The 13,796-nt window shown below is 40.1% G+C and overlaps 1 protein-coding gene across 4 annotated transcripts in view; it reads right to left on the reverse strand.

Moving 5' to 3' along the window:
* The window catches only part of PATJ (PATJ crumbs cell polarity complex component), a 383,451-nt gene that overhangs the window by 71,669 nt on the left and 297,986 nt on the right, over positions 1 to 13,796 (reverse strand). For all 4 annotated transcript variants that reach the window (XR_008715910.1, XM_055585657.1, XM_055585656.1 and 1 more), the window contains exons 33-34: positions 10,402 to 10,516; positions 7,014 to 7,147 (exon numbers count right to left, since the gene is read on the reverse strand). Coding sequence is in view for 3 of the 4 variants with exons in the window: in XM_055585657.1 (XP_055441632.1) it covers positions 7,014 to 7,147; positions 10,402 to 10,516 (249 nt within the window). In the remaining variant the exon portion in view is untranslated. The remainder of the gene's footprint in view (positions 1 to 7,013; positions 7,148 to 10,401; positions 10,517 to 13,796) is intronic.

Raw genomic sequence — 13,796 nt, forward strand, 5'->3', positions numbered from 1 at the left:
TGCGAAGAGTTGACTCATTGGAAAAGACTCTGACGCTGGGAGGGATTGGGGGCAGGAGGAGAAGGGGACGACAGAGGATGAGATGGCTGGATGGCATCACTGACTCGATGGACGTGAGTCTGAGTGAACTCCAGGAGTTCGTGATGGACAGGGAGGCCTGGCGCGCTGTGATTCATGGGGTCGCAAAGAGGCGGACACGACTGAGCGACTGAACTGAACTGAAAGATACAAAGGGCTTCCCTGGTGGTTCAGGCGGTTAAAGTGTCTGCCTGCTGTGTGGGAGTTTCGGGTTCGATCCCTGGGTTGGGAAGATCCCCTGGAGAAGAAAATGGCAACCCACTCCAGTACTCTTGCCTGGAAAATTCCATGGACTGAGGAGCCTGGTGGGCTACAGCCCATGGGGTCGCAAAGGTTGCCCCCCACCTTCTCCCTCTCGACCCTCCCGCTCCGTGGAGGACAGCAGCTCCTCAATTGCCCGGGGACCTGCAGAGGCCGGGGCCGAGGACACACCACCGCCCGCCCACGGAGAGGTGGAGCCCGCAGAGGGAAAAGAGCGAGGGTGGCACGGACCACCACCGCTGCCTGGCCCGCTGGCGGGCGGCCGAGCAACAAACCCTGTGTCGAGGGCTGACTTTCAACAGATCGCAGCGAGGTAGCAAAGATGCAAAATAAAATAAAGCGGGCCTGTTCTCAAGGAGCTCAGAGTCTGGCGGGTGAGATGGATAACTCCCTTTTTCAGGTGAAGGTTGATGACACAGAGGGGTAGTGCTAGGAAAGGGGCCCAAATACTGTGGCTTTTGAGTCAGATCATCTGATTAAACTCCAACTGGACCAACTGCTAGAATTATACCCTTGGAGAAGTTACCTAACTTATCTGTATCTTGGTTTCCTTCCCTATAAAATGGGGATAATACTACTACTTCTCCTGTGGGGTTGTTGTGAAGAGTAAATGAGATGATATTTATTAATTATATATTAAGAACAGTGCTGGGATCATTTTTTAAAAGCTTGATGCTGAGAAACAAATAACTAATTATCTGGAAAGAGTCATGTTTCTCAGTGTTCAGGTAACGTACTAAAGACACAGAGATGAAGGGAGCAAAGGATCTACTTGAAGATAATATGTTTAATAATAATAATTGCTGAACTCAATGTAGATGGGCACTAGGAAAATTTCTTTATATTCTTTATGTTAATTAATCTCCATACCAGCCTTAAGAGGTAGATTTGGTCATCACCATTATTTTACAAAGGAAGAAGCAGATTTAACTTAGAAAGTTTCTCTTGTCCAAGGCCCCACAATTAAAGATCTGGGATTCTGATACTGTAGAATTAGCATCATTACCCTGTTCTGCTTCCTGTTAGGTTTAATAGAAACGTTGTCTATACTCTGGGACCTTTAACAATGGTACTCAGAGAAAGAAAAACAGAGAGTGAGGGTCCTGGGAAACTTACCTTCATTTCACTTCACTTGCTCAATCCCCAAAACAGTTCAAGTCTGCCAACACCCTTTTTTTATCCCCTCTCTGGCTGTGCTATGTGGCATGCAGGTTCTTAGCTCCCTAACCAAGGATCGAACCCACATCCCCTCCAGTGGAAGTGTGGCTTAACCACTGGACCACCAGGGAAGTCCCAATAGCTAAGGAAGGGGAAGGACTTTATTTATTTATTTTGCCAATACTCTAAAATATTTTTCTTTCTCTTCTCTAGAATTCCCAAAGTTGATAATAAAATAACCCCAATTAATGACACCAGAGAGCTATATTTTAGTTTTTATAGGACACTGCAAATAAAACTTCTAATTAGTAAGCAAACATTTCTGATGCCCAAGGGATTCAGGGATAGGTGTTAGCAATACGAGGCAAGTAGCATAAGAGGTAAGAGTCCTTGGTCTTTCATTTGGAAGAATATTCCAAGTCTCTGAGCCACAAGATTTCATGCAAATTTGCTACTCCAAGACCAAAGAGGGGGCATGAGAGAGACAGGATGAAAGGATGGCTAGATAAGATGGATGGAGGTAAATTTTAAAAATAGGAATTAATATACTGTCTCTTTTATGTAATAGGCCTTATCTAGCTCCCTGGTTGCATGTCTCCCTCAAATTCTTATGTTGAAATCTTAGTGCCCCTCCTCAAAGGAGGCAGGGCCTTTGAGAGGTGATAAATAATCCATACATGAGAGGTCATGTATGGATGTGAGAGTTGGACTATAAAGAAAACTGAGCACCGAAGAATTGATGCTTTTGAACTGTGGTGTTGGAGAAGACTCTTGAGAGTCCCTTGGACTGCAAGGACATCCAACCAGTCCATCCTAAAGGAGATCAGTCCTGTGTGTTCATTGGAAGGACTGATGCTGAAGCTGAAACTCCAATACTTTGGCCACCTGATGCGAAGGCCAAAGGGTTAGGTGGCATCAAATGATGTCACCTCATTTGAAAAGACCCTGATGCTGGGAAAGATTGAGGGCAGGAGGAGAAGGGGATGACAGAGGATGAGATGGTTGGATGGCATCACCGACTCGATGGACATGGGTTTGGGTGAACTCCAGGAGTTGGTGATGGACAGGGAGGCCTGGTGTGATGCGGTTCATGGGGTCGCAAAGAGTAGGACATGACTGAGCGACTGAACTGAACTGAAGTAAGGTCATGAGGGCAAGGCCCTCGAGGATGAGTGCCCTAATAAAAGAGGCCCCACAGAACTCACTTGCTCCTTTCTCCATGGAAAGATATGAGAAACCTGCAGCCCGGAAGAGGGCCCTCATCCTACTGTGCTAGCACCTAGACTTCTAGCCTCCAGAACTGTGAGAAATAAATTTCTGTTGTTTTTAAACCATCCAGTCTGTGATGTTTTGTGACAGCAGCCTGAACAGACTAATGGCACCTGCTTATGAGAAACACACATAAAAACTAGCCTATATTGATTAAATCTAGAAACTTCATGCAACAGTTTTACTTTCTTCTACTTTCCAGAGAAATTCCCTGTTTTAATAGCCCCTATTAGGGTTTTTCATTAAAAACATTAAAGGCAGTAGAATCAACTTGAACGAGTGTGTGAGCTCTTTAAGGGCAGGGTTGCTTCACTCAGCTTTGTATCCTCAGCAGTAAGCAAAGGCTAGCCTCTGAGCACACATGTGCTTCATATCACACAAGAGCCAGACTCCCCAAAAGCAGACCTGGGAGCACATCATATGGTTCAAACAACAGAGACAAAGCTTGTCAAGGAGGATTGGGTCCAGGTGTGCTCATAAACCTTTCTAAAGGGGTCACTTCAGCATTACTTTGGTATTTTAAGAGGTCTATTTAGATGGCTGGCTGCAAATACAATGGGATGCTAAGTGAGCTTTCTCTCTGTGATCTCAGAAACCATTTGTCTTGGCTCCAGATAAACTATTTATGGCAGATAGAACTGATGTGGTGTCAAGACCAAGTCCCAGAGGCTTAATACCTCTAAAGATGGCAAAAAACATCTGTTAGATACACAATAAAGAGGGCACAGAAACCTTAACTGGGAGGGCTAGGGAAAAGCCTTAAGAAAGACCACCAGCCCTTAGAATACGCTAGCACCGGAGCTGAAATAAGGATGCGTCACATAATCAAAAGTCCAAAGGCAAGAACTTCTGTCAGCAGATCTCAACATTGTCCTTGATTCCTTTTATACGGTCTCTTTGTTTGCTGACTGCCTGCTGGCTGGATGCACTTCTAGGACCTGATTGGATAAAGTGACCTGGAGTGTCAATTAGCTGGTATATCCCATGTGACCTATGTCAAAATTTGGAGGTGGGGAAAGGAAAAAAGAAAGATACTTGTTGTGGTAAACACTGGGTTTCTTTGTTAAAGCACCTTCCACCCTCCTGCTGTTCAGCCTCACCAAAATAACATGCCTATATATTACTTGTGAGTCAAGCTTAACAGCTTTTGATGAGGTACCTGAGGTTAGGAAATAAAAACTGTGTCTCATTTCTCATTTTTAAGTGGTGCTTATCCTTCCAAGGACAATGGGATTTACAGTCTCAAAAGGCAGAACCATATATTATGAACCTCAAGATGCTCTTAAAGAATTTTTTTTTGGTTGCCTCATGGTGGCAAGAGAAGCAGAGAATAGTATTTCTCAAACAGCCCCCCAACCAGGATGCAGGAGATGCTGTCAAGCAGTGGAAGCCCTCGAGCTAGTGACCAGCAGCACAAACATACACGGTATTTAAGATCCAAGAGCACACAGGTATATCTAGCCAACCCTCACAAAGCGAAAAATCAAATTGATAACAACAAAAGAAGAAGGAAAATAAAAACAAATCAGCCAATAAACTCTTTCAGTTAGGTCAGATATGCTGATTAAAATCTTCTAACTTCCTCTGGAAAATCTAGTTTCTGTCTTATTTTAAGCAGTTATTAAGAGATTCATTTATTTACAAAAAATAAATCAGAGGGCTAATTTTTCTTTATGAAAGAATTCACTGAAGAATTTCCTTAAAATGTAATTTCTCTGGTTCATTTCAAATATAACTTTATACCAATTTCAATTTATTTCCTATTCAACAACATCTGTTTGAATGTTGAATGAGGAAATATGAGGCAATAGACTATGAGAAGCAGACATCCCTAATGTTCATGGTCAACCAGCAATTTCTGAAAACCACCCCAATAATCTTAGTATATGATATATATGTGGATGGTCAACTATCAGCTCCAAGATCAGCTCAGGAGAGATCATGGAAGTTGGAGAAGCCAGGGAAGCCTTGCATCGGCTACTGGAGGAGGTACAGACTCTTGAGGAAGAAGCGGGAAGGTATAGAAAGAGAGCAGGTTGAGGGGAGGTGAGCAGAGGCTGGGAGGCTGGAATGCATATGTGAGTCTGGGTAACTGTTCTGGTCCTTTGTCGGTGGTGTGTACCCTCCTGGGTACAGCAGGAACTCACTGGTGGTTGGAGGGATAGCCAAAGTGTTTCTATGGACTATTCAAAGCCAGATCACATAATAACTAGAAGGCATTATTAAAAACACAATTTGAAAATGTAACCTAGACCAAAATATGTAAAGGGAAGCTTCTAAGGAAGAGTTCACTTCTTTCCTCAATAACTAATGCTGAACAGGGAGTGTTCCAAGCCAGACCACAAAAAAGTAGAAAAGTCCTGGGACCTTAAAGAGCCAAAGACCCATGAACGAGCTGGGAGCTAAAATTGGCTGCTAAGCTGGCTAACTCCAAGTGTTCCCAATTCCACCCAGGCTGATGAAAACATCACCATGGACATGGGAAGCCACACACAGCAGTTCCTGCCGGCACAGGCCACGCAAGAGTAATGCAGGAAATAATTAGCTAGAACCCTGGAGAAAAGTTTTAACAATATTTTAATCGAGCTGAAGGAAATAAAATCTTTTAATAAATAAACACAAGCCTCTGTGCACACTGAGGTTGAGGTGGCTCACTAGTAGGGTCAAATGAACTACTAGGGTTCTCTAGATAAGGCCTGATAGTGGGAGAGAGAGGGAGCATGACCAGGAAACACATAGAAGGCAGTAAGACCCTGGTTTCTGCAACATATGTTGTTCTTGAGTTGCCCTGTGCCTTAGGGAACTAATGTCCATCTAGTCAAGGCTCTGGTTTTTCCAGTGGTCATGTATGGATGTGAGAATTGGACTGTGAAGAAGGCTGAGCACTAATGAATTGATGCTTTTGAACTGTGGTATTGGAGAAGACTCTTGAGAGGCTCTTGGACTGCAAGGAGATCCAACCAGTCCATTCTAAAGGAGATCAGTCCTGGGTGTTCATTGGAAGAACTGATGCTAAAGCTGAAACTCCAATACTTTGGCCACCTCATGCCAAGAGTTGACTCATTGGAAAAGACCCTGATGCTGGGAGGGATTGGGGGCAGGAGGAGAAGGGGATGACAGAGGATGAGATGGTTGGATGGCATCACCGACTCGATAGACATGAGTTTGAGTAAACTCCGGGAGTTGGTGATGGACAGGAAGGCCTGGCGTGCTGCGATTCATGGGGTCGCAAAGAGTCGGACACGACTGAGCGACTGAACTAACTAACTAGGGAACTAATGTTCATTACAGGAAAATAGAGCAGGATCTCTCCTCACCCCCCACAACAGTACTAAACACAGAAATATTATATTCCTATCAAAAATGGAAAGAATAATTTTATTGATATTATACTTGTTCTATCTGTAAATCTGGCATATACAATTTGCTGCGTGTTTGGTCAGTTGTGTCCGACTCTGCAACGCCATGGACTGTAGCCCGCCAGCCTCCTCTATGGGATTCTCCAGGTAAGAATACTGGTGTGGGTTGCCATTTCCTCCTCCATGACCCAGGGATCGAACCTGGGTCTCCTGTGGCTCCTGCACAGGCAGATGGACTCTTTACCACTGAGTCACCTGGGAAACCCATATACAATTTACTTCTTACCACATAAAATGGACAAAAGAAATACCAAAATGTTCATTTAAAAGCATATTCATTAATAAGAGTGATTTTCTCTAGGGAGAGCCCCTGGTTGGGGTTGGGGTTGAAGGCAAGGCTAGGCAACAAGGGTAGGAGACAGATTTATCTTTCAGTTTATATCCTTCTGTGTCAATTTAATTTTGTATAATGTGCATGTATTACTTATTCAAATAATATGCATTGATTAATCACATTTTTATAAATCAAAACCCAAGGAGTTTTACATTTCAATGACTCTATTGATTAGTGACCATCAAATGTACTGAATAATGAAAGATCCATCATACAAGTAAAAACTGACCTTTGAGGCCAGTTTTTAAAAAAATTATGAGTAGATGTGAACATGGTCAAAATAAAGCCAAGCCTAAATTTTGGGACTGGAGTAACTGATGTACACTTTGTGTATCAATTCACTAAATAGCAATGATTATAATGATAATAATAGCAGTAGTTCATATATTTACATGCCAAGAAAAAGCTGTCTTTCATAGAAGTGACACGAGGCCATAATAAGGCTAAGTATCTAACTCTGTGCCAGTGGATATATTGTACTTCTAGAAACTTACCAAGGGTGTGTCTTTTCCTCCCACAATGCTGAGACCAAGCCCCGAACGCCCTTTGTATATTTCTATAATCATCTCCTGGCCAGGAATGATGGGACATGTGGCGGGGTCCACTGACAGAGGAGCCTGGAAACCACCTGGAGAAGAAGTGAATGCAGAGTGACTGGCAAGCAGGAGCTGCATCTCAACTTGTACACTCCACTGCTCGGGGAGTGCAGGGTTTGTACGTGTTTATCATTGCACTCTTTTCCTGCCAAGTATCATGAAGGGAAACACTGGGTCACCACTCCCCATTCAGCCATGGATGAAACATGACATTCCTATGACACTTTTGAGTTGAAGACCATAGCTACCACCAACCCAAACCATCAACCACTTTAGTTACACAGTATTTGAAATTTTTTAAATCTCAAAATATACCATGAAAACCAGGATGGAAAAATTTAAGTTGATTAAATAATTAAGTACATGTAGATATATGCCATAATTATATATAATAATAATGATATATATGACATAAATTTTGAGCTATAGTTTTAAAATACTAGAAATAGTGCTTAAATACTTTCAGTTAGAGCATATCATATGAATTAAGATGTATAAAGGATCCAATCAATAAAGTATGACAAATGAAAATAATCCCCAAATAGAAACATAGTAAAAAAAAAATTGTGTTATAAACTGTAAAATTAATTGTTGGGTCCATAAATGAAAAGCTTGTTAAAAGAGTCATTGCTGTTTTACTTTTAAAATTCATTGTTTTAGGCCAGTTTTTCTAAAAGCTGGGAGAAAAAATATTTACACATGTCCATTTTCAGTCAAAAGTCACTCAAACATTTTTCAAATGTTTGAAAATCCAAACATTCAAAATGACAGTTTCAAGAGAATCTTATAATAGTTTCTAGAGAACTTCATATTTTTTGATAACTAATTTTGATCATTGTGGATACTGATTCTTGTTGCTGTTTAGTCGCTAAGTTGTGTCTGACTCTTCTGCAACCCCATGGCCTGTAGCCCGTCAGGCTCCTCTGTCCATGGGATTTCCCAGGAAATAATATTGGAGTGGGTTGCCATTTCCTTCTCCAGGGCATCTTCCCAACCCAGGGTTTGAACCCACATCTCCTGCATTGGCAGGTGGATTCTTTATCACTGAGCCACAGGGATCCTTACCTCGTGACAGAATTTGCTAAAGGACTGATAATAAGGGGCCCTATCTGCTGGTCAGCTGCAGCTAATGCACAGTGGCCAAAATGACATCCACAAACCTCTGTTCAAGCAAGGGCCAGCAGACTATGGCCCCAGCACCAAGAATGGCTTCTACTTCAAAAGGTTAAAATATAAAAAAAGTCAAAAGAAAAATAATGTTTCAACACATGTGAAAAGTATAGAAATTTAAATTTTAATATCTGTAAATAAAGTTTTATTGGAATACAGCTCTACTAATTCATTTATATCCAGTCCACAGCTGCTAATGGCAGAGTTGAGTAGCTGCAAGAGAGACCATATGGCCCACGAGCCTCATATTTACTACCTGACTCCTTACAGAATGTTTGCCAATCCTAGAAAACAAAAGAAAACAGGCTCCGGGTAAGCCTGTAGGGGTTCTGCTCTGACTCAGCAATAATCATTGTCTTTGGGACAAAAGGGCTCAGGTTTCCAGATGTTGCAGAAATGGATTTGAGTTTCCAAGGAAATTAAGGAAATGAATAGTGGATGAAACTGAGGCTCATTGGTCTGAGGCTCATGTAATTGCTATCTAAGAGGGCGTTTAAGGGATCAAATAAATAACGTGCTGGCTCAGCCCAGGGTCAGGCATAGTGTAGCATTCACATAGGTGCCATTCCTGACCACATGGAATTTATAAATCTAATGGCCTCTTGTTTAACAGTGAGAAATTTAGGGACATAGCCTCAGTAACAATTTTAAAATGCCATATTAAACAGATATTAAATTGTAAACCTAATTTGACTCTAGATATTTATACAACATATGTATTTCATGCTATATTTTTCACTAATTTACAATAAAAACAATGTACCAAGGCAGCAGAATTTCATGAATGCTTTAAAAAGTTTATGCTCCTTACATAAATCACTGGTTTAGTCTCTTGACTGAGGGAAAGCAGTCAGAGACACTGGAAGTGGCATTTCTTTCCCTCTTCGGCTTCTGCCTCACCCTAGCCCAGCCATGAGTCAGTCTTGGTGTTTATTTCTCTCAAAGAATCCAGCCCAAGGCCTGACTCCTACCAAGTCCCCAATCAGTGTTTGGTAAGTGGATGGCTGAATGAATATAATTTCCACAGATTAAATTGTGGGATGATTAATTTCTGTTAACGAGGTAAAAATATGGGATATTTATTATCAAGATTCCATTGGTCTACGTAGGGGTCATCACACATCTTTGGTAAAAGGCCAGGTGGTAAATATCTGCGGCTTTACATGCCATACCAGCTCTGGTGCAGCTATTCAAATCTCTCTTTATAGTGTGAAAGCAGCCATAGATAATATGTAAAAAAACCAGTATTCCCATAAAATTTTATTTATGGACACTGAGATCTGAATTTCATACAATTTTCATGAAACAGTCTTTTGATTTTTTTCTAACCTTTTATAAATGTAAAAACAGATGGTGGGCCAACTGTGACCCAGGGTCATAGTTTGCTGACCACATTCATTAAGTATTTTAGTAAAAATCTAGTGCTTTAGAATAATACCTGCCTCATAAAATTTTTAAGAGTTAATGTTCATGAAAAAAAATATGTAAAAGGCAAATACCATAAAGGTGTCAGGTCTCCTAAATTCACACAGGGTCATGCTTTACCACTGGTGAGCAAGGTGTTTTAAATAGTCCTTCTTTTAAAAATGATTTATATTGGATAAAAGCAGATGGAAATATTCATTATTCATTTTGAAGTTCTATTTTCAACCATTAGTCAGCATAATACAATCTAGCAATTCAGAGATAAAGTAAATACTTATTTCTTTAAGCACTGAAAATTAACAATCTATAAATAGCTCATATCAACATATGCAAGTATACAATTTTGTTCAATGTGATTTTTAAGATATACTACTTGTGAATTATATACAATCCTTTGGCATGATTAGATAATAATCCAGAAGCCTCAGATTCAAGTAGCATATATTGAGTGCCTTTTTAAATTCTAGTACTTTTATATTCAATAAACAATAAGCAATCCCACTGGTGGAGATGAGGAAAAAGATGTTGAAAATCAAGTAACCAATCCAAGTCCCAAAGGTCAGGAAGTAGAGCAAGGATGCCAGCCAGGCTTCCTGACTTCTGATCCAGTGCTCTCTTCAGGACAACAAAATCCTTTCCTTTTCTAAGGTTTGATGAATCAATTCAAGTCTGCTCAGAGAAAGAGTCATACCATAGCCTGTGAAGTCTGCATCTGTTGAATGGTATGAAGTTGGTGCTAAAGGTATCTCTTGTGAACTGAAGGAGATTTTCATTGAGTATTTTTGCTGTTTCATTTGGCTGCTGGCCTACAAAAGGAAGGAAAGTTAGATGAATGTCAGAGAAGAGGAAGGTAACAAAAGGAGAAGACTTTAAAACTGGGGTATTGTCACCAAAACACTCCAATAATGCCTCTTGAAAATTCAAGTTGGAGAGGTGGCAAGGGGAAGTTAGGATGATTTTTGTTTCATTCCCCATGCTTCCTTAGTTAACTTTAAAGCGCTTTGGTGAAGGATGGATCAAGGAAGGGAAGAAGGACAGAAACCATCATTGTGATTTATGTATGAAGCCAGAGCTAGGAAGCATTTTTACATGATGAAATCAGTGAAGTTTATAGATCTGTGCTGAGCGCAGTGAAAAACAATCTATGCTGTGGATGTTCTGAGTACATGACACTGCCCATCTCTTCTGGACACATTCACATGGTCAAAGAGTCATGAGGTAAGTTAATTGACATGAGGGGCAGGAAGGGATAACAAGCATCTGCTGAAAGCCTACTAAGTGCCAGGTACATCATTACACTTCATTCACCTAAAAAAAAAAAAAAAAAAAAGCTTATTCACCTTCAATTCCCAGTGCCTGGAACATAGTAGGGTCTGGATAAATGCTGAATGAATGAATGAATGCAGAGAGCATAATTGAAGACATGGAAACTCAGTGGGAAATACATCTGTAACTCAATGAAAGTACAGAGACCTTCGCTGTGTGAGCTTTAGAAAATGAACTTGCAATTCTAAATTTTTGTTGCTAATACCTCTAATGAGTATTAGTATTAGAAAACTAAGAAAAACCAAAAGGACTCCATGCTTGCTTAACAGGCAGTTAGGAAATATACAGAGTAACCTGACCTGCCTTCTGGATCTGTAGTTAGCCAGAGAACCCATCCCCAGCTGGAAGATTCTGGTGGAGACAGTGAAGCACCAGCCTGTCCCTGGAGTCTAGAAATAGGATCATGGTAACTGCTCCAGAACAACAACACCCCAAGATTCCATCAGTGGAAGTCTATGCTTCAATACAAGGCATTGTGCAGTATGCAACAAGAAAAGCAATACCACTCATTGTATATCTGTATTGTGCTCGTCAGTTTTCAAAAACACTTTCATATCCATGAATTCATTTAATCATGAGAATAACCTGGAGAATTAGACAATGTTATTCTCTTTTATAGATGAAGAAACCAAGACACAAATGTCAAGTGACATCTGAAATCACAGTTAATTAAAGGAAGGAGTAGGACTAAAATCGGTATTTGAAGAATGCTACAAGTTTAAAGTATTTATCAAACAGCTGCTAGGCAATGATTCTACTGATGTTCATTTTTTTTTCTCTGCAGTTTTTCTATTAACATCATTTAACAATGATTGTACACTTTTTTAAAAAGACTTTCTTGAATACATATTTTTGGTGATTTTAAAAAGAGGAAAGTAGAAAAATGACAAACCAGGAGTTACTATGAGAAAACCGAACAATGGAACCACCGATCCAATTATTCTAAGGACCATATTCCCCAACCTCCTTGAAGCCAGACATAACCACAGACTAGTCTGTGTTATGGTATGGCACGTAAACAAACATGAATGTACAATTTTCAGGTTGTTTTCTTAAGAAGAACAACCCTGCCTTCCCCTTCCTTAGATGAAATTCAGATGTAATGTAAACAACTGGAGCAGCAATCTTAGATTAAAAAAAATATGCTAAATTTTGAAGATGGAAGAGTAATCAAATAACGATGCAGTAATCAGATAAGAGGTGCTTGGGTCCATGACACCGTGGAGACACTGTCATCCTCAAACTGATCACAGCCACCCTATTATGTAAAAGAGAAACTTCTTGCAGCAATGGAAAGTAATCTTAATACACACAGAACTTATGTCACCTCTCCTTTGTATCATTTCAAAAAAGAAAATTGATAACAAAGCTATGTGCAGGCTACAGAGCTCTTTTATGAAGAGCTGTGAATTTTAAAACAGGAAAGCACAAGAGACAGGCATCACTACCTTATGACTTTTATAACAACAGGGAATGTTTGTTGCTCATTTTTATTTCCCAGTTCATGTAGCATCCCATTTCAGTGTGCATACTAGGAAAGTTTCCAATAAATATGGGTTGGAAAAACGAGGAAATAGTTCATAGAAAGCAAGTGAAACAAGCACATATATTGAGAGGCTTGTTGTTGGTAGGTGTGGTGATGAATGAATGTAGCTCCCATGATTCATCCATTGACATAAAACCAAACTACTAAGTATTGAAAGATAAATATTGGATTTGTAGGCTGTAAAATTTGAGTATTTTAAAATTACATAAAAATATTTTAAAAGGTGAAAGATTGCATTTGCTGTTGAGTGTTACTATATTCTAACATCAGAGTTTGAATGGATTTTATAAGTCACCCAACCTAACTACACCAGGGGTTCTCAACCCTGTCTTTATAACAGAAACTGTTAGGGAGTTTAACATTTATGAATGCTAGAACTCCTATTCTAGACCAAAGAAATTGGCACTAGGGATGTGGAGCTCAGACAAATGTTTTCAGAGGTAGGGGTGGGGATGTTTGACTTTTTAAGTTGAGATTTATTTTTTAAAGTTAAACCATGGATTCTTAACCCAGGATAAATGAGCTTCTAAATGGTTTTCAGAGGGTATCCTGGGAACTACATAACCTCTGTGTTTGTAGCAAAGTATACCAGTGTTTTTCTGGGAAAAGAGTCTATACTTCATCAGGTCTTCATGATAGGGAAAAAAATCATGACTCAAAAGAAGATATGAATTGCTGAGTTTTCTATCACTAATTAGCTGTGTGACCACCAACAAGCCACTCAACCTCCTTCATGGCCTCATCTTTAAATCAGTGGTGATAACTCTTCACCTTGCACGGTTGTTGTGAAGGTTGAAAAGTACATAAGTAAACCTATCATTATTTCAAGAACAACTTAGGAGTTCAGTTAATAATAGCTATTACTGTTTTTATGTCCTTTGATAACATAGTAATAAATGATCAGCCAGTTTCTGATTGAAAACCTTCAGGGATGAAAAATTCCATTTCCACAAGGAATCTATTCCATTGTGGAACAGCTCAAATGGTGGGGAAGTTCTTTAAGGTATGCTGACACAGCTTCACTGAAGATGTTGGCCACTGATCTCTGAGCCATTTCTCTTCTGCAGCCACAGAAAAGGGTTATCATCACTTTCCCAAAGGAGAATGTTTTAAATATTTAAGTGCTCATTTTTCAACAGGGAAAAGAAAGGCCAGAGGATGTATAGGATTCACCCAAGTTCTAAAATTCTATGGGTTATAAAATTTTAGAGATG

The sequence above is a fragment of the Bubalus kerabau genome, chromosome 6, assembly GCF_029407905.1.
Source record: "Bubalus kerabau isolate K-KA32 ecotype Philippines breed swamp buffalo chromosome 6, PCC_UOA_SB_1v2, whole genome shotgun sequence".
Lineage (NCBI taxonomy): Eukaryota > Metazoa > Chordata > Mammalia > Artiodactyla > Bovidae > Bubalus > Bubalus kerabau.